This window comes from Typopeltis vanoorti, chromosome 11 (genome assembly GCF_054136105.1).
Source record: "Typopeltis vanoorti isolate ZY-2024b chromosome 11, IOZ_Tvanoo_1.0, whole genome shotgun sequence".
In the NCBI taxonomy this organism is placed as follows: Eukaryota; Metazoa; Arthropoda; class Arachnida; order Uropygi; family Thelyphonidae; genus Typopeltis; species Typopeltis vanoorti.
Window position 1 is genome coordinate 109,796,267 of NC_143559.1, and position 22,578 is coordinate 109,818,844.

The 22,578-nt window shown below is 34.0% G+C and overlaps 1 protein-coding gene across 2 annotated transcripts in view; it reads right to left on the bottom strand.

Annotated features, from left to right (window-relative positions):
• Positions 1-22,578, bottom strand: part of LOC150101928 (rab5 GDP/GTP exchange factor-like) — a 114,019-nt gene that overhangs the window by 18,631 nt on the left and 72,810 nt on the right. For both annotated transcript variants that reach the window (XM_090400191.1, XM_090400192.1), the window contains exon 6: positions 11,039-11,295. In XM_090400191.1, coding sequence (XP_090256317.1) covers positions 11,039-11,295 — 257 coding nt within the window. The remainder of the gene's footprint in view (positions 1-11,038; positions 11,296-22,578) is intronic.

Genomic DNA, 22,578 nt, shown 5'->3' on the forward strand with positions numbered 1-22,578 from the left:
GAATGTGAGAATTACAGAGGTATTTCCCTACTGAATATTCTGGTAAGATTTATGCAAGTATACTTGAGAAACGGTTGAGAAGGATTGTGGAAGGGAAGCATGATGAAGAACAAGCTGAATTCAGGCCAATACATGCTGTCAAGATCAGATTTTCACTTCACGACAATAGTTGAGAAATCATGGAAATATAACAAAGATTTGTATTTAAATTTCGTAGATCTGGAAAAGGCATATAATGGCAAAGGAAAAGCTATTCAAAACAATACAGTTGTATGGTGAATGGAGCATTATATCAAGCAATATTTAAGTTTTTGAGTTGTAAGTCAGCAGTTAGAATTGAAAGAAGTGCAGGAAGATGGTTTAAATCTGGTGTCAGACAAGGATGTACATTATCCCTTCTGATATTCATTATCTATATGGATCACATTATGAACTAAAGTGGTATTAAACTTGATATAATCTCAGACCTTTACTTTATGCAGATGATATTATAATTCTAAATAAATCCGGTACAAGTCTGCAAGATTCCTTGACTAAATTGAATAACTATTGTTATAGATTTGGTATGAAGGTCAGCAATAACAAGACAAAGAGAATGAAAATAGGCAGAAGCACTGAAAATATCAACTGCATTGTGAATGGAGAACCTGCAGAACAAGTAAAACATTTCAGCTACTTAGGCAAGAGTTTTAGTGAAGATGGTAAATTAAATATGAAAATAGGCAACAGAATCAACAAAACTGGTATGGTAGGAAGTCAACTGAATAAATTTATATGGAATATGACAGAAATTAGTTAAAACACTAAACTAGCTGAATGTTTGAACAAGACAGTGTTCAAACTAATTTTAACTTATGGTTCTGAGAAAGTTTAGGGGCGTGAACAGATGGTATCAATGGCAATATCGCATTAAAAAAAAAAAAGGATACCAGGAAAGAACTTAGATAAAGAAGTGCAGGATAAACATTGTTAGCATCCAGGAATGTGTTAGCAGAGGTAATCTCAGGTGGTATAGTCACTTAAATAGAATGGGAGAAGAAAGATTAGCAAAGCAAGTGTTCTCTGCCAGGTTGGCAGGAGAAAGACCAACATATAGGTGGACTGATACAGTAAAAAGTGCCCCAGAAGACAGAAATATAAGATCTGATAATGTTGGAGTCTTTACAGGTAACAGATTCATCTGGAGGAAAATTGTAGATAAGAAGTTAGTAATGATGTAAGTTTTTCATACAGTACTATCATATTCTGTACACCACTTGAGGGTACATGTCAGGAATTTGATGATGATGAAAATCAATAAAAAGTGTGAAAATAGGAAGAACATGGAAACATCAACTGAATTTTCAATGAAGAATATGTAAAATAAGTAAAACATTTAAGCTATTTAGGGCAAAATGGTTTGTGAAGCAGGTAAATCAATTAAATATGGAAATAGATAACGACATAAACAATTTTATATGGTAAGAGCTGAATAAATTTATATAGAATAAGAGAGAAATTAGTCAAAACACTAAACAAGCAATAAACACCATTTAATCTGATTTTAACATACTTAATGTATGTGATGAGAGTTACAAGGAAAATTTAGGAGAGAAAGCAATGGCATCACAACTGAAGAATAATGAAAATTTAGATATTAAAAATATTTACATCATTGGTTTTCAAGAATGTGCAAGCAAAGCTAATCTGAGGCTTAAAGAAAAGAAAGATAGGAAAAGTTAGCAAAACAGATCTTCAATGCAAGGAGAAAGATTCAAAGCAACATCAAGATCTAGACTGACTGACATTAGAAGTGCTGTTGAAGGTCAAAATGCAAGATCTGAGAAAGCTGGAAAATTCATAAAAAGAATATTATTTTGGAAGAAAATTGTGATATGAAGCTAGTAATAATGCATACTTAATCATATAGTACTATCATAGTATCCCATTCTTCTCCCTCCCAGAGGTTACATTTCAGTAAATGATTTTTTTAATAGAATTTTTCAAATACTAATTTTTATAAATGTCAAAAATTGAATTGATCACAGTTGAATGTTATTTTTTTTCACTCAATTTAAGAAGATATTCACAGTAGCTGATGTCTTCTTAATGGAATGTAATGAAATTAAATTCATTTATTTTGCAAAAATAAATATACAGTTATGTCTGGTTCTTGCAATGATTATGAATACATGTTTAGGATAATAATATTGCAAAATGCACTATGATATATTCAGCATGCCATAAAAAGCCAGAGCCTCTTAACTTTCTTAAGATGGAAGAATTATGATGTAAGTACCAGTAATTCTGCTTGTTTGGAACAATCAGTTAAATTAAGATGAAAAAAAAAAAAAAGCTAACATATATTTTACTATGGTGCAGTCACTCAATTCTGAAAATTAATTAAAAGTTATTCTTTAAATTATTACTTATACTTTGATACAAAAGACTTGATGCTCACTTTACAGATGTGTAAATATGCTATGTGACAATTATTACTCAAATTCGGAAAGAAACTTTTTTCACTGATTATTCACGTGGCAAATTATCTTGTAATTTAAGGAGGGAAAGTGATATTGACAAATTATACTGTTTGGCTGAATTGCATAAATGAAATTCAGTACTTTAATGCAAACTGTTTTCTTGAACTATTTTAAAATCAAAATAAATACAGAATTGCCTGTTATTACTTTAATTATGATTGATTTGAAGTTAAGATATTCTGGTAAGGAAAAAAAAAAGCATTTAGGTAAGTACAATAAGAAATAATAATATTCTGACAGATAACCAACAATTACCAACTAGTTAAAGCTCAGGAAAATAAAACTGAATATAAGAATTAGAGGGATTTCCCTGCTTAGTGTTGTTCCAGGTAATATTTACACAAAAATCTTTGAAATGTGGCTAAAAAAAGTGTGAAAGAGAATCTTGGTTAAGAATAAGCTACAGCTAGGTTCAGGCCAAACAGATGTTAGGATCAAAATTTTTGCAGTAAATAAATTGTGGGCATATGACAGTGAGAATATAGTTTTGTAGATCAAGACAAATACGTTCTGCTTGTTTGGAACAAGGATGGCGCTCCAGCGTCGAGCCCATTATTAATTAATTATTTGGGGTGCTTAAGGGTCAAAGCTGTATAACTGAGAGGAGACCTCCACATAGCCTTTAAAGGAATGCGGAGAACCGACCAGGGCTTCTGACCTAATGTCCAATCCTCACCTTCTCGTGGTGCACCCTGTTGGGTATCTACTTTGATACTGAACGAACGAGGATGGGCTGGCAATTTGGGATTTAGCCGACCAAATTGTATTCTTATTGGTTAAACCAAAATAAAAAATGATGGTACAACATGACAAAATTTCATGCCGGCTGGGGCGTCGCCCGGTTAAACAAGGCCCCCGTTGTTTTCGCCAGGGAACCAGGGCGAACAGCGAAAAGTCAGCTACTGGAACAAATCTGAAAACAAACCCCAACTCAACATCACCAGAGTTAAAGATCGGTACTATCAACGTAAGAAGCCTGAATGGCAAAGAAATGGAGCTAGCTGAGGAATTAGATAAGTACCAGATCGACATAATAGGGGTGACTGAAACAAAAAAGACCAAAACTGGTGAGATCTTTCTGAGTAATAAATACAAAATGTTATATTCAGGCAATAACAATCAAGGAAAAGAAGGAGTAGCCATAGTATTCAACACAAAATACGAAGCAAATCTTCTTGAATGGCAGTCAGTCTCAAGTAGAGTAATGTGGGCAAATATGAGAATGGGGAACTTGACAATTAGACTTATTTGTGCCTATGGTCCCACAGAAGGTTCTACTAAGGTAGAAATGGAGGAATTTTTTGAGGCTTTAGTAAAAGCAACTGACACAATGAAAAAGGAAAAGTTGGTCCTTGTTGGGGATCTAAATAGTAGAGTAGGAAATGATTGTGAGACATACAAAAATATTTTGGGAAAATTTGGAGAAAAGAGCAAAGCTAATAATAATAATAATATCTGTTGGATTTCTGCTCAGGACATGGACTGGTTATTACTAACACCATGTTCCAACATAAAAATGTGCACAAATTCACATGGAGAGAAGAGGCTAGGAATAAGAAAAGTCTCATTGACTATGTTATTATTGATAGTGATGTTTTCTCCCTGGTGCAGGACACCAGAGTGTACGGAGGATTTGAAATTGGAAGTGATCACTATTTAGTCTTGAGCAGGATAAAATTGAATTTCATATTGAAAAGAATAACATGTAAGAAAGTTTTAAAGCGAATAAAAGTTGAGCAGCTCTCAGATGTAAACTGTAGACTAAAATACAGAAATATTATTGAAAAGAAAATGAAAGAGTTTGAGAACAGGAATCAAACCTTGGAGATTCAGTGGCAAACTCTGAAGGAAACATTGATTGATTCTGCCAGAGAGGCATGTGGTGAGGTTGTGTGCAAAGATAAAAAAATCAGAACTCCCTGGTGGACACAGGAAGTTAAAGAGGCAGTGAAGGAAAAGAAGAAAGCATATCAAAAGTTCCTGGCAAATAAGTCAGCTTTTACTCTTACAGAATACAGAGACAAATGTAAGAAAGCTAAACAGTGTGTAAAACTAGCTAAACAAAAGTCATGGGAGGACTTTGGCAAGAATATAGAAAATAAATATCAAGAAGGTGGCAAAATATTCTGGAGGTTGTTGAAGAAGCTTAGGAATGGAGGAAAGAGTGCTGTAAAAGGAATTAGAGATGATAAAGGTGAAATGAAAACAGGAGAAAAAGATATCCTTGAAGTATGGAGTAATTACTTTGAAAAACTGCTAAATGAAACAAGCAGTGATGACAGCACAGTGATAAAAAACACTGACCAGGCATGCAGTCAGGAATACATATCCATACTTGAAGTAGAAAAAGCCATCAAAGGCTTGAAATGTGGAAAGGCAGCAGGAGTAGATGATATTCGACCAGAAATGCTGAAGTATGGTGGTATAAGAGTCTTACAGTGGCTGCACTGCATAGTTCAGAAAGCCTGGACAGAGGGACGAATTCCCGATGATTGGAGTAGAGCTCTCATAGTACCCATATATAAAAAGGGAAATAAAACTGAATGTGAGAATTACAGAGGTATTTCCCTACTGAGTGTTCCTGGCAAGATCCATGCAAGTATACTTGAGAAACGGTTGATAAGAATTGTGGAAGAAAAGCTTGGTGAAGAACAAGCTGGATTCAGGCCAAACAGAGGCTGTCAGGATCAGATCTTCACTTTACGACAAATAGTCGAGAAAGCATGGGAATATAACAAAGATCTGTATTTAAGTTTTGTCGATTTGGAAAAGGTATATGACAAGGTGCCAAGAGAGAAGCTATTCAATATGCTGCAGTTATATGGTGTCAATGGGGCATTATATCAAGCAATACTTAGTCTTTATTTGAGTTGTGAGTCAGCAGTTAGAATTGAAGGAAGTACAGGAAGTTGGTTTAATGTTAAATCTGGTGTGAGACAAGGATGTACATTATCCCCTCTGTTATTCATTATCTATATGGATCACATTATGAAGGAATGTGGTATTAAACCTGATATCAAAATTGGAGATGTTAATGTCAGCTCTTTGCTTTATGCGGATGATGTTATACTTCTAAATAAATCCGCTACAAGTCTGCAAGATTCTCTGACTAAATTGAATAGCTGTTGTAATAGATATGGTATGAAGGTCAGCAATAAAAAGACAAAGACAATGAAAATAGGCAGAATCATTGAAAATGTCAACTGTGTTGTGAATGGAGAACCTGTGGAACAAGTAAAACATTTCAGCTACTTAGGCACAATTTTTACTGAAGATGGTAAACTAAATATAGAAATAGACAACAGAATCAGCAAAGCTGGTATCGTGGGAAGTCAATTGAATAAATTCATATGGAATAAGAAAGAAATTAGTCGGAACACTAAATTAGCTGTATACAAGACTGTGTTCAAACCAATTTTAACTTATGGATCTGAGAGCTGGGTCAGAAGTAAAACACTTGTCCAAAGACTAGAGACCGCAGATATGAGAGTCCTGAGAAAGATTAGAGGCGTGAACAGATGGCATCAATTTCAATATCATATTAAAAATGAGGATATTAGGAAAGAACTTGACATTGTCAGCATCCAGGAATGCGTTAGCAGAGCTAATCTCAGATGGTATGGTCACTTAAATAGAATGGGAGAGGAAAGATTAGCAAAACAAGTGTTCTCTGCCAGGTTGGCAGGAAAACGACCCAGAGGAAGACCAAGATATAGGTGGATTGATACGGTACAAAGTGCCTTAGACGATAGAAATATAAGAGCTGATAATGTTGGAGTCTTGACAAGTAACAGACTGATTTGGAGGAAAATTGTAGATAGGAGGTTAGTAATGATGTAATTTTTTCATGTAGTACTGTCATATCCTGTACACCCCTTGAGGGTACATGGCAGGTATTTGATGATGATGATGATGACAAATATGTTTTAAATGGCTTTTGTCTTGGCACCCTATATCTCAACTAGGCATATAACAAGGTGCCAAGAGAAAAGCTGTTCAAAATACTAGTTATATGATGTAAATGGTACATTATACAGAGCAATAGAAGGTTTATATTTAAAAGTTACAATTTAGCTACTAGAACTAAACTATTACAGGAAGATGATTAACGTAAAATCAGGTATAAGAGATGCATACACACTATCACCACTGTTATTTGTTAACCATATAGATCACAATACAAAGTAAAGTGACTTTAAACCTGATATTGAATACTGGAGATATCAAAGTCAGCTGTTTATGCAGATGATTTTATACTCCTAAATAAACTAATATGCATCTCTAGAACTACCTAAATTAGACTAGCCTATGAAAATCAGCCATAAAAACACAAACACTATGAAAATAAGCAGGAATATGTAAAAATCCCAGTTACACACTCAATGGAGAACCAAAAAACAAGTAAAACATTTAAGCTACTTTAAGGTACAATTTTTTGTAAATATGATGAATTAAATATAGAAATAGATAACATAATAACGCAAAGCTAGTATGATATGGAACCCAGCCATGCTTAGTGAAAACTTGACATGCCAGTCCCAAGCCTGGATAAATGGGGAGGGTTGAGCACAGGGCTAGCAACCCAGTCTCAGAAAAAAATCTTTGCTATGAAAACTGAAACCTTCCAAAATGTGATACTGGATGAAGAAAATAGAACACGAACTGCCATGAACACGATGCACCTCTGTGAAAGCCCTTCTGGGGAAGCAGAGGTGCAGAAGAAAGTGACAGACATCTTACCAAAAAACAAGCTTAGACTGGGATGTTGGAATGTTAGAACCATGTTTGAAACTGGGAAGACATACCAAGTCTTGAGAGTTCTAGAAAAATACAAACTAGAAATAATGGGATTAAGCGAAACGAGATGGATAGGAACTGGAAAAATCAAATTAAACTCTGGGAACCAAAATACAAATGACCACACAAATGGAGTTGCACTAATGATGACAAAGAAAGCTCATGGTGCACTAATGGAATGGAACCCAATATCTGAAAGAATACTAAATGTTAGATTTAAAGCCAGCAAGCAGAACATCACGATAACTGCTATATATGCACCAACAAATGTTGCGATCTAGGAAGAAAAGGATAATTTTTATAACATGCTACAAAGAAGTATAGAAACAACAAATAAAAAAGATATGCAACTTATAATTGGAGACTTTAATGCTAAGGTTGGAAATGATAATACTAATAAAGAAACTGTTATGGGAAAGTATGCAGAAGGAGAAATAAATGAAAATGGAGAGTTACTTATAGACTTTTGTATGTTCAATCAGCTTGTAATAGGAGGGAGTTTCTGCCAACATAAAAAAATACACAAGTAGACATGGATAACACCAGATAGAAAGACAAAGAACCAAATAGACTATGTACTTATATCAAGGAATTGGAGGAAATCGCTCCTGGATGTCAGAATTAAAAGAGGAGCTGAGGCATATTCAGATCACTTTCTTCTAACAGCTACCATGAAAGTAAAAATATTTAAAAAGAAACAAACAGTGCACAATAGGAAGAGGTTTAGAATTGAAAAACTCAAAAACAAAGAGATCAGAAATAAATTTATAACAACTCTACAGGATAAATGATATAAACTCGAAAAAAGAGGAGATAGCATAGAGGGAAAATGGACTAAGATTAAAGACATACTAATAAGCACATCAGAAAAGATATTGGGATTTCGAACTAATACAGACAAGGAATGGATATCAGAAAACACCAAATTAAAAACAGAGGAGAGAGATAGAATAAAAGAGAAACTGTTACAGATTGGTTAAAATGTTGAACAAGAACAAGCAGAAAGATATAGAGCAATTACCAAAGATAAAAAGAAGTGCAAGAAATGATAAAAGAAAATACATAGAGAATCTAGCACAAGAGGCAGAGGATACTGCATATATAAATGATACTAGAAAGTTGTATGCTATTACAAGGAAATTAACTGGAAAAAGAAACAAATGGATAGTTCCTATATACAATAAAGAAGGAAAACTATTATTAAATGAAAAAGAACAGATAAATAGATGGGCGGAATTCTTCTCAGAGAAATTTCAAGAAATGACTGATGCTGACCAGAGCCCAGAATTAAATGAACAAAATGGATCATTAGATATAAATTTGAACGAAATAACAAAAACAGAAATTAAAAAGCAATAACTCAGATCAAAACAGGTAAAGCACCGGGAGCAGACAACATACCAGGCGATATACTAAAAGCAAATCCAAAACTTATAGCAGAGATGATATATCCCTTACTAAATGAGATATGGCAGAAAGAAGAGTGGCCTAAGGAATAGAATACTGGATTACTGGTTCAATTGCCCAGAAAAGGGAACCTATCTGAATGCAAAAATTGGAGAGGCATAACATTGCTGAATGTTATAAGTAAAATACTAGCAAGGATAATACTAGACAGAATCAAAATAGAAATAGAAAAACAACTAAGACCAGATTTAGAGCCAACAGATCATGCAGCGACCACATTGCTACTTTACGAATTATCACAGGACAATCATTGGAATGGCAGGCAAGTTTATATTTAAATTTTATCGATTTTGAACAAGCTTTCGACAGTATAAACAGACTTCCCTATGGAAATTACTTAAAAATTATGGACTCCCAGAAAAAATAATAAGAATAATTTAAAAAATGTATGAAGATTTTGAAATTAAAGTAATACATGGAAATACCCTCTCAGAACCATTTAAAACAAAGACAGGAGTAAGGCAAGGTTGTATACTCTCCCCCTACTATGTTTTTAATTGTTGTAGACTGGATGATGAGAAAAGTATCTCATGGAAATACAGGATTACAATGGTTACTTCAAAACCAACTTCACGATCTAGATTTTGCAGATGATATCTGCTTACTTTCACAGAAGCACCAACATATAGAACAAAAAACAACACTTGTAGAAACAGCCAAAAAAGTTGGTCTTAGGATAAATAAAAATAAAACAATGTTGATGAAAATAAATGCAAAACAAAATAAACAAATAACAATAGAAGGAATACCGCTTAAAGAAGTAGAACAATTCATATACCTTGGTTCAATAGTATCAATAAAAGGAGGAACTACTGAAGATATAAATAGAAGGAAACAGCTGACTTATTCAACTTTCAACCAACTTAGAAATATCTGGAAAAACAAGAATTTGTCTAGAAAAACTAAAATGAGAATATTTAACTCAAATGTAAAGGCAATACTAATGTATGGATCAGAAACCTGGATGTTAAACAAAAAGATAGTTGACAGTGCCCAGGTCTTCCTAAACAAGTGTTTAAGAATGATACTGGGAATATATTGGCCAAAACAAATATCAAATGAAGAACTATGGCAGAGAACAAACCAGAAACCCATGTTGCAACAGATACGTGAAAGGAAATGGAGATGGTTGAGGCATGTGTTGAGGAAAGAAGATAAAATAATAGTAAAACAGGCTCTAGATTGGAACCCACAGGGTAAAAGAAGATGAGGAAAGCCAAGAGAAACAGGGAAAAGAACATTACTGAAAGAAATAACAAATATTAATAAAAACTGGAACCAAATAAAAGTAGAAGCAAAAACAGTGTGGTGGAAAATGGTGGTGGAAGACCTATGCTTCCAAGTGGAGTGAAGAGGATTAAGTAAGTAAGTATGATATGGAGCTGAGTTATTTGAATAAATTTATATGGAATAACAGAGAAATTAAACAAAACACTAACCAAGCAATATATAAGACATTGTTCACTTTAATTCACTTTAACTTATGTATATTAGAATTGGGCTAGAAAAACAGAAGGCACAGGTATCAGAGTTCTGAGAAAAATCAGAAGAGTGAACATATGGCATTATATTAAAACTTAAGATATTAGAAAGGAACTGGCCATTATTAGCATTCAAGAATGTGTAAACAGAATTAGTCTAAGGGGTAAAAGTCACTTAAATAGAATGCAGAGACAAAGAAAATGATTGGTTGATGGCATGCTAGGATGGCAATTAAAAGCCCAGAGGAATATAAAGATTTATGCAGACTAATACAATTAGTAGAGCCTTAGAAGATTAAAACACAAGATCTCAACAATATTGGAGACCCAACATTAACACTTTCATTGCCAAGCTGAAAATTGGAATTTCGTGTGGTGGCCAAATTTTTTAAATTTTTTTATTTAGTTAATGACGTCCACGCGATAATGCGTGATCGGCCGTTTGGTGAGAACTCGCATCGCACGATATCGTGTGATTGGCAATGAACATGTTAAACAGATTAATTTGAAAGAAAACTGTAATGTATACTTATTTTATAGGATTAATTATCCTGGAAACCCATTAATAGTATATGTTGACATTTGATAATTCTAGCATCTCTTTATTCTAACCTTCCTGTTGAGCTGTAATCTTGTGAGGGTGTCATAAGTTATAAAATACACAGTTTTTACAAGCTGTTACAAGAATAAATAAATAAACAGTAATTAAATCATAAAACACACTCTTATGTGCAAAAAAAAAAAAAAAAAAGTACTTGAAAATAAACGTACCAGATTTGTAAAATAGTAACCTCCTTCACCACTCATGAGTCTTGTAGGATTGCTAAAACGAGTGATATATTTTATATTGGATTGCAGTAATGGAGGATTAGCTTTTAATACAATATACACCATTGCAGGAAGAAATTCATCTGCACTAGCTGGAGCACCCCTACATACTTGAAGAATTGTAAATATATTTTTGCTACAATTTACTATGCAATTTAATTTATCTTGTGGTGCTCGTTTTGAATCCATTTCTATAATGTCTGCAAAATAAAATACTCATATGAAACATTAATATTTGTAAAACAAATAATGTAATATTTAAATTTAAGCTATAAACATGTATAGAATAAATAATCATTATAAAGGATTAAAACAGAACAACAAGCAACAACAACAACAAAAAATCCTGTGTCATTAACAGTTTACTCATGTTTACAGGTAACAAGTAGCTATATGCATGTAGCTTTTGAGGCATCCAAAATTCATCCTCCACCACAAAAGCACTTTTGCCAAGTATTAATTGCAGCTTTTTGCCTTAAATGGAGAGAAATCCTTATACCATAACTTAAACTAGCCAAAAAACAATCATATCCCCCATTCCATACATAAAATATGTATTTGAAAAGATAAAGAATGAAAAAAAAAAAAAGAAAAGAAAAAAGTACAATGGCAACCTGTTAAGAAAATGCATCTTTTTTTTTATTTTTTTTTTATGATCCATGGAAGAAAGATTTAAATTGCTAATAGCTAGGAATAATATTTAATAAAAGAAATTAAAATGAAATATTATCAATGGCCTTCCACTAGGAGTCATGAGTCCATCTAGAGCATAGGTTCCCAAAGTGGGTGGTACCGCCCCCCAGTGGGTGCTAAAGCCTTCTAAGGGGGGCTATAGTGGGATCAGAAGCATTTGGGGGTGTTCAGGCGGTCTAGGGATCAGTGACTCTTCATAGAAAAAATTTATTATTTTCGTGATTTTGCGATTAGATAATCATTTAAAATTTAAATATTGCATTTTAATTCATCTTATGCCCGTCTTACACGATCAATTTTTTATCAATTTTCTATTTCAATTATTTAATCATTTGAAAATTTACATGTCAGATAGAAATAGATGTCAATTTTCTATGTCAATGAGAAAATAGAGCATGTATATGTGTGTGTATAATAGGGGGGCGTTAATTAATAAATTAACGTTTTGTAATAAAATAAATTACAAAATTCATGTCTTGCAAAGTGGGCAGTGGCCCGAAAAAGTTTGGGCACCTATGATCTAGAGTAAAAGATCTTGGAGAAAAGAGCAAAGCTAATAATAATGGCAAATATCTGTTGGATTTCTGCTCAGGATATGGACTGGTTATTACTAACACCATGTTCCAACATAAAAATGTCCACAAATTCACATGGAGAGAAGAAAGAGGCAAGGAATAAGAAAAGTCTCATTGACTATGTTATTGTTGATAGTGATGTTTTCTCCTGGTGCAGGACACCAGAGTGTACAGAGGATTTAAAATTGGAAGTGATCACTATTTAGTCTCGAGCAGGATAAAATTGAATTTCATATCGAAAAGAATAACGTAAGAACGTTTTAAAGCGAATAAAAGTTGAGCAGCTATCAGATGTGAACTGTAAACTAAAATACACAAAGATTATTGAAGAAAAAATGAAAGAGTTTGAGAACAGGAATCAAACCTTGGAGATTCAGTGGCAAGCCTTGAAGAAAGCCCTGATTGATTCAGCTAGAGAGGCATGTGGTAAAGTTGTCTGCAAGGATAGAAAAATTAGAACTCCATGGTGGACACAGGAAGTTAAAGAGGCAGCGAAGGAAAAGAAGAAAGCATATCAAAAATTCTTGCCAAATAAGTCAGCATGTGCTCTTAGAGAATACAGAGACAAATGCAAGAATGCTAAACACTGTGTAAAACTAGCTAAACAAAAGTCATGAGAGGACTTTGGCAAGAATATAGAAAATAAATATCAAGAAGGTGGCAAAATATTCTGGAGGTTGTTGAAAAAGCTTAGGAATGGAGGAAAGAGTGCTGTAAAAGGAGTTAGAGATGATAAAGGGGTGACATGAAAACGGGAGAAAAAGATATCCTTAAAGTATGGAGTAATTCTTGGAAAAACTGCTAAATGAAACAAGCAGTGATGACAGCACAGTGGTAAAAAACACTGACCAGGCATGCAGTCAGGAATACATATCCATACTTGAAGTAGAAAAAGGCATCAAAGGCTTAAAATGTGAAAAGGCAGCAGGAGTGGATGATATTCGACCAGAAATGCTGAAGTATTGTGGTATAAAAGTCTTACAGTAAATGCACTGCATAGTTCAGAAGGCATGGACAGAGGGACGAATTCCCGATGATTGGAGTAGAGCTCTCATAGTACCCATATATAAAAAGGGAAATAAAACTGAATGTGAGAATTACAGAGGTATTTCCCTACTGAGTGTTCCTGGCAAGATCTATGCAAGTATATTTGAGAAACGGTTGAGAAGAATTGCGGAAGAAAAGCATGGTGAAGAACAAGCTGGATTCAGGCCAAACAGAGGCTGTCAGGATCAGATCTTCACTTTGCGACAAATAGTTGAGAAAGCATGGGAATATAACAAAGATCTGTATTTAAGTTTTCTCGATTTGGAAAAGGCATATGATAAAGTGCCAAGAGAGAAGCTATTCAAAACGCTACAGTCATATGGTGTCAGTGGAGCATTATATCAAGCAATGCTTAGTCTTTATTTGAGTTGTAAGTTAGAATTGAAGGAAGTACAGGAAGATGGTTTAATGTTAAATCTGGTGTGAGACAAGGATGTACATTATCCCCTCTGTTATTCATTATCTATATGGATCACATTATGAAAGAAAGTGGTATTAAACATGATATCAAAATTGGAGATGTTAATGTCAGCTCTTTTCTTTATGCAGATGATGTTATACTTCTAAATAAATCCGCAACAATGCAAGATTCTCTGATTAAATTGAATAACTGTTGTAATAGATATGGTATGAAGGTCAGCAATAAAAAGACGAAGACAATGAAAATAGGCAGAATCATTGAAAATGTCAACTGTTTTGTGAATGGTGAACATGGGGAACAAGTAAAACATTTCAGCTACTTACGCACGATTTTTAGTGAAGATGGTAAATTCAATATAGAAAGAGACAACAGAATCAGCAAAGCTGGTATGGTGGGAAGTCAATTGAATAAATTCATATGGAATAACAGAGAAATTAGTCGGAACACTAAATTAGCTGTATACAAGACAGTGTTCAAACCAGTTTTAACTTATGGATCTGAGAGCTGGGTCAGAAGTAAAACACTTGACCAAAGACTAGAGATCGCAGATATGAGAGTCCTGAGAAAGATTAGAGGCGTGAACTGATGGCATCAATGGCAATATCATATTAAAAACGAGGATATTAGGAAAGAACTGGACATTGTCAACATCCAGGAATGCATTAGCAGAGCTAATCTCAGGTGGTATGATCACTTAAACAGAATGGGCGAAGAAAGATTAGCCAAACAAGTGTTCTCTGCCAGGTTGGCAGCATAACGACCCAGAGGAAGACCAAGATATAGGTGGATTGATACGGTACAAAGTGCCTTAGACGATAGAAATATAAGATCTGATAATGTTGGAGTCTTGACAAGTAACATACTGATTTGGAGGAAAATTGTAGATAGGAAGTTAGTAATGATGTAATTTTTTTCATGTAGTACTATCATATCCTGTACATCCCTTGAGGGTACATGGCAGGAATTTGATGATGATCTAGAGTAACAGTGGCATTAACTCCACAAATTACCCAATTCCAGTATTTCTAATTAAATTAGATAACATTTATCAAATGTTCTAGAAAGTTTTTCCACTTGGTTACGAAGTCAATTAGACTAGACATGAAATTATATTCTTGTTTTAATCCTTTACCCAAGAAAACAAAGTTCATGGAGTAAAGTATTATTTTCAATGACTAGACTAGTTGTATAATAGAGGCTTACCGATTTCATATCAAATGCTTCAGTATTCATTAACGCACAGCTCTTCCTTAGGACGTGCATGCTGCTATGCATTACAAGAAGGATTACTACACAGACCACCATGATCTTTATTGAGGCCTCATCAGTAAGACCCAGGAAGATAATAAGATTAAAACAATGACAGCAATACACATGTCTGAAAGGAAATGTGCTGTGCATTATGGGATAATGAGGCTACTGATATGAAGTAATGGCCTCTATATACAAGTAGCTTAGTCACCAACATAGACAAACTTTGTTTCATTACCCATGTGTAAAGGATTAAACAAGAAATTGTTTTCATTTACTTTTGTAACCAAGCTTTTTATAACCATTTCTGATGTAGGTTTAGATCCATATTTTAATAATACGGCAAAACATCATTTTACTACTTGTATATGAAAGTATATGAATTCTGAATTGATTAAACCTCAAAATCTCCCCCAATCACTATCACGCTATGGGTCTCAGTGTTTTTGACTAATCATTTGAGATGCTGCTAACATCTCAAATGATTAGTCAAAAACACCGAGCTTCACACTCGGTCTATATTACGGCCAGCTACATCGAAAATCCAAATCAGACTTTGAAATTGCTAAATTACAGAAAATTTGCCTCCTGCTTCTGGTCTTTTGCTAAGGCTCTTGAGTGTGACTTCTGGCCCTACATACTCCCCCCCCCCTACTCACTCTGATAGTACCATGGTCATATACCTAGAGATCAGGGCTGAAACCTTTTAGCCAGTCCTCTCCTCCCACTCTTGTACAGACAACCAAAGAAAATCATCTCTCACCATTAACCACAAGTTCCCTCTCTAAAGGGGAAGCTTGTAGTTAGTGGTGAGAGATGTCATCAGCATTGCATTGAATAAGCTTCCAGAAACTTCAGAAAAATTCTCAATCTAGATATTAGTATCTAAGACTCATAGTCCAAACAGTATCCCTCTAACTGTAATAAAAACGTGCTGCATAATTAACACACACACATATCCTGTACTGCCTAAAAACAGTACCATGCTTATCTGCTATATATCCCTGCTCATCAGTTGAAAGCAAGCTTATGTCCAGTCTGAAGAAGATACAAGTCAGTTATCCAACTACTGTCCCATTGCTCTTATTTCAATCCTCTCAAAAATAATGGAGAACAGCCTTCTTCACTACTGAAGTCGTACTAACTAATGGATGATCACCAATATGGATTCTGCCATTTTGTTCAACCTTGTGCACCTTTCCATGGATAGTTATGGAAAGATTTGGAGAAACTCATGAAGCTCCTCTTTACATTTCCAAGGCATTTAACTGCATGTAACATAGAGGCCTTACAAAGTTATGACAATTATGGTCTGTCTTCTGTGATTTGGCTGTTTGCTGCCTGTCATGATGGATGGGCTTGCTGATATCAGATTTCCATAACAATGCCAGGATACCTTAGAGACAAATATGTTCCACCTAAGTTTTTTTATATTCTACTTCAAACAAACTGCAACCTACTGAAGAAATTTCTTTTTATGATTAGTATTAGAATACTAAGTGCTGCATGCACCCTCCTCCCCCCACACACACATGCTGCATTGATATACTATCGTTTTTTCAACATTTTGTATGTGGGAGTTAATATATATTTTAAAAAGATTGATTTTTTATTGACTGCATGTGTGTATGTGTGTGCACATGCACAAACACAGTAATTCTTCAAATACTTAATCACAGAAGGAAATAAGTTTGTTTGAATAATTTAAGGTAGGTTCAGTTTTTGAAGGTCTGATAATAGATATCGATAGAGATCACTGTATATCATTTTATTGTCATTAATTTGGAAAACCCCGATTTTGGCACCTGATGTCTTGGTATCCATGTCTTTGAAGGTGTAACTGCTTTTTTGAATAATGATATGACATTATTCTTCATTGTTTAATTCAAGTTGTTTTAGCCAGTCACAGTTCTTTGCCCTTGTTACAAAAAACAAACAAAATACATGATATGAAGCTGCTCGTTTATACTAATTCATTCAATAACCCTAGAGTTATTACAGGCACCCTATCACATTTCTTACAGAATGGAACACTTTTTTTTTTTTTCTAAAACCTAGGAAGATATTCACATCAAAAGCATGAACCAATCCTGAAAAAATTCTGAGTTAAGAATCAACCTGTACCAAAGATGCAGAATAAATTATCATCATCAAATTCTTGACATTTATCCTCAAGGGGTGTACAGAATATGAAAGTAATACATGAAAAATTTACATCATTACTAACTTCCTATATACAATTTTCCTCCAGATCAATCTGTTACCTGTCAAGGCTCCAACATTATCAGATCTTATATTTCTGTCTTCTGAGGCACTTTTTACTGTTTTTACTGTATCACTCCACCTATATGTTGGTCTTCCTGGATCCTTCTCCTACCAACCTAGCAGAGAACACTTGCTTTGCTAATCTTTCTTCTCCCATTCTATTTAATTGACCATAACACCTGAGATAGCTCTGCTAACAATGTCAAGTTCTTTCCTAATATCCTCGTTTTTAATATGATATTGCCATTGATAGCATCTAGGTTAATCTTTCTCGGGACTCTCTTATCTGCGGTATACCAGCTCTCAAATCCATAAGTTAAAATTGGTTTGAACACTGTCTTGCATACAGCTAATTTAACGTTCTGACTAATTTCTCTCTTATTCCATATAAATTTATTCAGTTGACTTCCTACCATAGCAGCTTTGTTGATCCTGTTGTCTATTTCCATATTTAATTTACCATCTTCACTAAAAATCGTGCCTAAGTAGCTGAAATGTTTTACTTGTTCTGTAGGGGGTCTCCAATCACAATGCAGTTGATATTTTCAATGCTTCTGCCTATTTTCATTGTCTTTGTATTGTTATTGCTGACCTTAATACCATATCTATTACAACAGTCATTCAATTTAGTCAGGGAATCTTGCAGACTTCTAACAGATTTATTTAGAAGTATAACATCATCCGCATAAAGCAAAGAGCTGACATTAACATCTCCAATTTTGATATCAGATTAAATACCACTTTCCTTCATAATGCAATCCATATAGATAATGAATAACAGAGGGGATAATGTACATCCTTGTCTCACACCAGATTTAACATTAAACCATGTTCCTGTACTTCCTTCAATTCTAACTTACAACTCAAATAAAGACTAAGTATTGCTTGATATAATGCTACACTGACACCATATTGTTGGATTCTGAATATATAGAGATCAGAGTAATTATTATTTGGTTCAGAATCCAACATGATCTTCCATCACAAAGGCTAGACTTGTAAACATTATTTAATGTAAATAACTTATTTTATAATTTAATATTCATATAACTACTTTAATTTTGTCTAATATTTAATTAATTAATCAAAGATATATGTATTAATAATGAAAATACTGTATTAAATATTATTAACTCCCATATAACTCCCATAATATTTTATTATTAATAAAATATTATGGGAGTTTTCTCAGAAATAATATACATATTATTAAGCTATTTTATTCATTACTATATTAATATTATAAGAACTTGTATTTGATAATTGAACTGCGCATTAATTGAAATGTTAATATTCTCTATTTATTCCTATTTGTAGAAATTTAACGTTATGTAATAGCTCAATTTTATTATGTTTTGTTTTGTTGTCATGGAGACGTATGTAAGTGAACGAGCACGTTTTTGGAACACCACGCGAAAAGAAGGTTTATTGAAAAGAGTTTTAGAAATAAATCACGAGAATAATTTAGGCGGGAAGAACAGATATATAAGCGATGAACGCTGAAATTATTAGGGAATCAAGAGATAGATTAGAGAGAGAAAGGAGAGGATTGGCATTAGGTTAGAATCGGAGCATTCGGCAATCACAGTGCGATAATAGCGAGTCGGCAAGTCACTCAAGCAGCTAATAAAGTCTACTAGTCAAGAAGCAGTTAGCTAATAAGTTGTAGAATAATTATAGCTACGGAAGACAGCTGAGTGACTACTAAATAGACTAACGATATTTGAGTTGAGATTCAATTTCAGGGCCGACCTTTCAAGGACATACAGAACCTTGAAGCAAAGCACAGAGTTATTAACGAATAGTAGAGGCTGTAAAGTGAAGTTTACCGTTAGCTGTGCTTAGAAATGTAGTGTCTAAAAAATTAAATGAATGCAGGAAGGATGAACAGCTGTGCATATAAAACCTCAAGTTAAGGAATTATTGTGTATTGCCTTATTTCATGAGCGATCAGTAGTACTTTATGCAATAACGTTTGTTTATGTGTATTGCGACCGATGATTAATTTAGTTATTGCTTAGAAGAATTATTTTAATGAGTGCCGTAACTGTTTAAATGTTTACAGTTATAAAAAAGGTTTGTGTGTAAGTTTATGAAGAAAGAAGATTATCGGTAAGATTATTCCAACCATTAATATTCCTTTGCAGAGAAGTGTGTGAGTTTCATCCTAGAATATCCTTATATTAACAGTAACTATTGGTGAGAATTAACTGAAGTGTAAAATTAAAAGGGTTTGGTTGTGAAGAAGTGTTACTGCAATTTTATTGTATTTGGAACTTAAGGAACTGTGAGAAAACTATAATGGAGATAACAGATTTACCATTGTCTGAGTTTGTATGATAGTATTATCAGAAAGGCTGAAGTGTTTATAACTTATTTAGTATTTTGATCTTAAGTGTATAATTGTGATTATAAAATTAAATGTTTGTTTTTGTTAATCAAAAGTTGTATTTTGCCTGAATCTCTTTTACTGCACCATTCATAAAATATTCGAACCAAAGCGGGTGAATTAAGTTAGTTAAATATACTCGGCCAGTATATATATTAAGGAGAAATAGTTGAGGGTTGGTTTATCTTCAATTCTTGAACTAATTCAGATGTAAAGTGGTGCAGCATTTAAATATAAATTTTCTTTATATTTGAATTAGAAATCAACTCACAACTTATCAATTAATTAAGAACATCGTAATAGTAATCATGTCAGATCCAAAGTATAGATTAAGACGAAGTAGGATCAACAATATGACTGTAGCGTTTTGAATAGCTTCTCTCTTGGCACCTTGTCATATGCTTTTTCCAGATCTACAAAAATTAAATACAGATCTGTTATATTCCCATGATTTCTCAACTATTTGTTGCAAAGTGAAAATCTGATCCTCACAGCCTCTATTTGGCCTGAATCCAGCTTGTTTTTCACTAAGCTTGTATTCCACAATTCTTCTCAACCATTTCTCAAGTACACTTGCATAAATCTTACCAGGAACACTCAGTAGAGATATACTTCTGTAATTATCACATTCAGTTGTATTTCAATTTTTATATATAGGTACTATGAGAGCTCTACTCCAATCATCTGGAATTCGTCCCTCTGTACTATGCAGTGCATCCACTGAGCTTTTATACCTACGACTTGAGCATTTCTGGTCGAATATCATCTACTCCAACTGCCTTTCCACATTTCAAACTTTTGATGGCTTTCTACTTCAAGTATGGATATGTATTCCTGAATGCGTGCCTGGTCAGTATTTATCACTGTGCTGTCACCACTGTAATTTCATTTAGCAATTTTTCAAAGTAATTACTCCATACTTCAAGGATAACATTTTCTCCAGTTTTCTTATCACCTCTATCATCTCTAATTCCTTTTACAGCATTCTTTCCTCCATTTCTGAGCTTCAACAACCTCCAGAACATCCTGCCACCTTCTTCATATTTATTTTCTATGTTCTCACCAAAGTCTTCCCATGACTTTTGTTCAGCTAGCTTTACACAGTTTTTAGCTTTCTTACATTTGTCTCTGTATTCTCTAAGAGCACAAGCTGACTTATTTACCAGGAAGTTTCGAAATGCTTTCTTCATTTCCTTCACTGCCTGTTTAACTTCCTGTGTCCACCAAGGAGTTCTGATTTTTCTATCCTTGCAGACTATCTCACCACATGCCCCTCTGGCTAAATCAATCAATGTTTTCTTCAGAGCTTGCCACTGAATCTCCAAGGTTTGATTTCTGTTCTCAAACTATTACATTTTTTCTTGTATAACATTTGCATATTTGTCAATAGTTCACATCTGAGACCTGCTCTACTTTTATTCGCTTTGAAACTTTCTTACATGTTCTTCTTTTCAAAATGAAATTCAATTTTATCCTGCTCAAGACTAAATGGTGATCACTTCCAATTTAAAATCCTCCATACACTCTAGTGTCCTGCACCAGAGAGAGAGAGAGAAAAAACATCACTATCAACAATAACATAGTCAATGAGACTTTTCTTATTCCTTGAGTCTTCTCTCCATGTGAATTTGTGCACATTTTTAAGTTGGAACATGGTGTTAGTAATAACTAGTCCATGTCCTGAGCAGAAATCCAACAGGTATTTGCCATTATTATTAGCTTTGCTCTTTTTCCCAAATTTTCCCAAAATATTTTTGTATGTCTCACAATCATTTCCTACTCTGCTATTTAGATCCCCAACAAGGACCAACTTTTCCTTTTTCATTGTGTCAGTTGCTTTTTCTAAAGCATCAAAAAATTCCTACAATTCTACCTTAGTAGAACTTTCTGTGGGATCATAGGCACAAATAAGTCTCATTGTCTAGTTCTCCATTCTGATATTTGCCCACATCACTCTACTTGAAATTGCCTGCCATTCAAGAAGATTAGCTTCGTAATTAGTGTTGAATACTATGGTACTCCTTTTCCTTGATTGTCATTGCCTGAATATAACATTTTGTATTTATTGCTCAGAAAGATCTCACCAGTTTTTGCCTTTTTTTGTTTCAGTCACCCGTATTATATCGATCTGGTACTTATCCAATTCCTCACTAGCTCCATTTCTTTGCCATTCAGGCTTGTTATGTTGATAGTACCAATCTTGAACTCTGGTGATATTCAGTTGGAGGTGTATTTTAGGGTTTGTTCCAATAGCTGACTTTTCACTGTTTGCCCTGGTTCCCTGGCAAAAACAACAGGGGCCTTGTTTAACCAGGCAACAGCCCAGCTGAGATGAAATTCTGTCATACTGTACCATCATTTAATATTGTGGTTTAAGCCAATAAGAATACAATTTGGTTGGCTAAATCCCAAATTGCAAGCCCATCCTCGTTCGTTAAGTATCCAGGTAGATTCCTAACAGGGTGCACCACGAGAAGGTGAGGATTGGACATTAGGTCAAAAAGGTCTGGTTGATTCTCTGCATTACTTTGAAGGGACTATGTGGAGGTCTCCTCTCAGTTATACAGCTTTGATCAGAATAAATTTAACCCATATTTTTGGAGGAGGCCTATATCACTATATTGCAGCAATATTTCTAGGATTATAACTATTTTAGGTGTTAAAGCATATGATCCAAATCCAGTGACTGATCTAAAAGAAACATCAAAATTGTTATTGTTATAATTTTTTAGCAGGCTAGGTAATCTTAGGAGCCATGCTCTTGAAACCTAACAAGAAGCTTTTCCAAGCCATTTCAGGCTCTAATAATCATGTGGTAGTGATCTCCCATTATTATTATTAT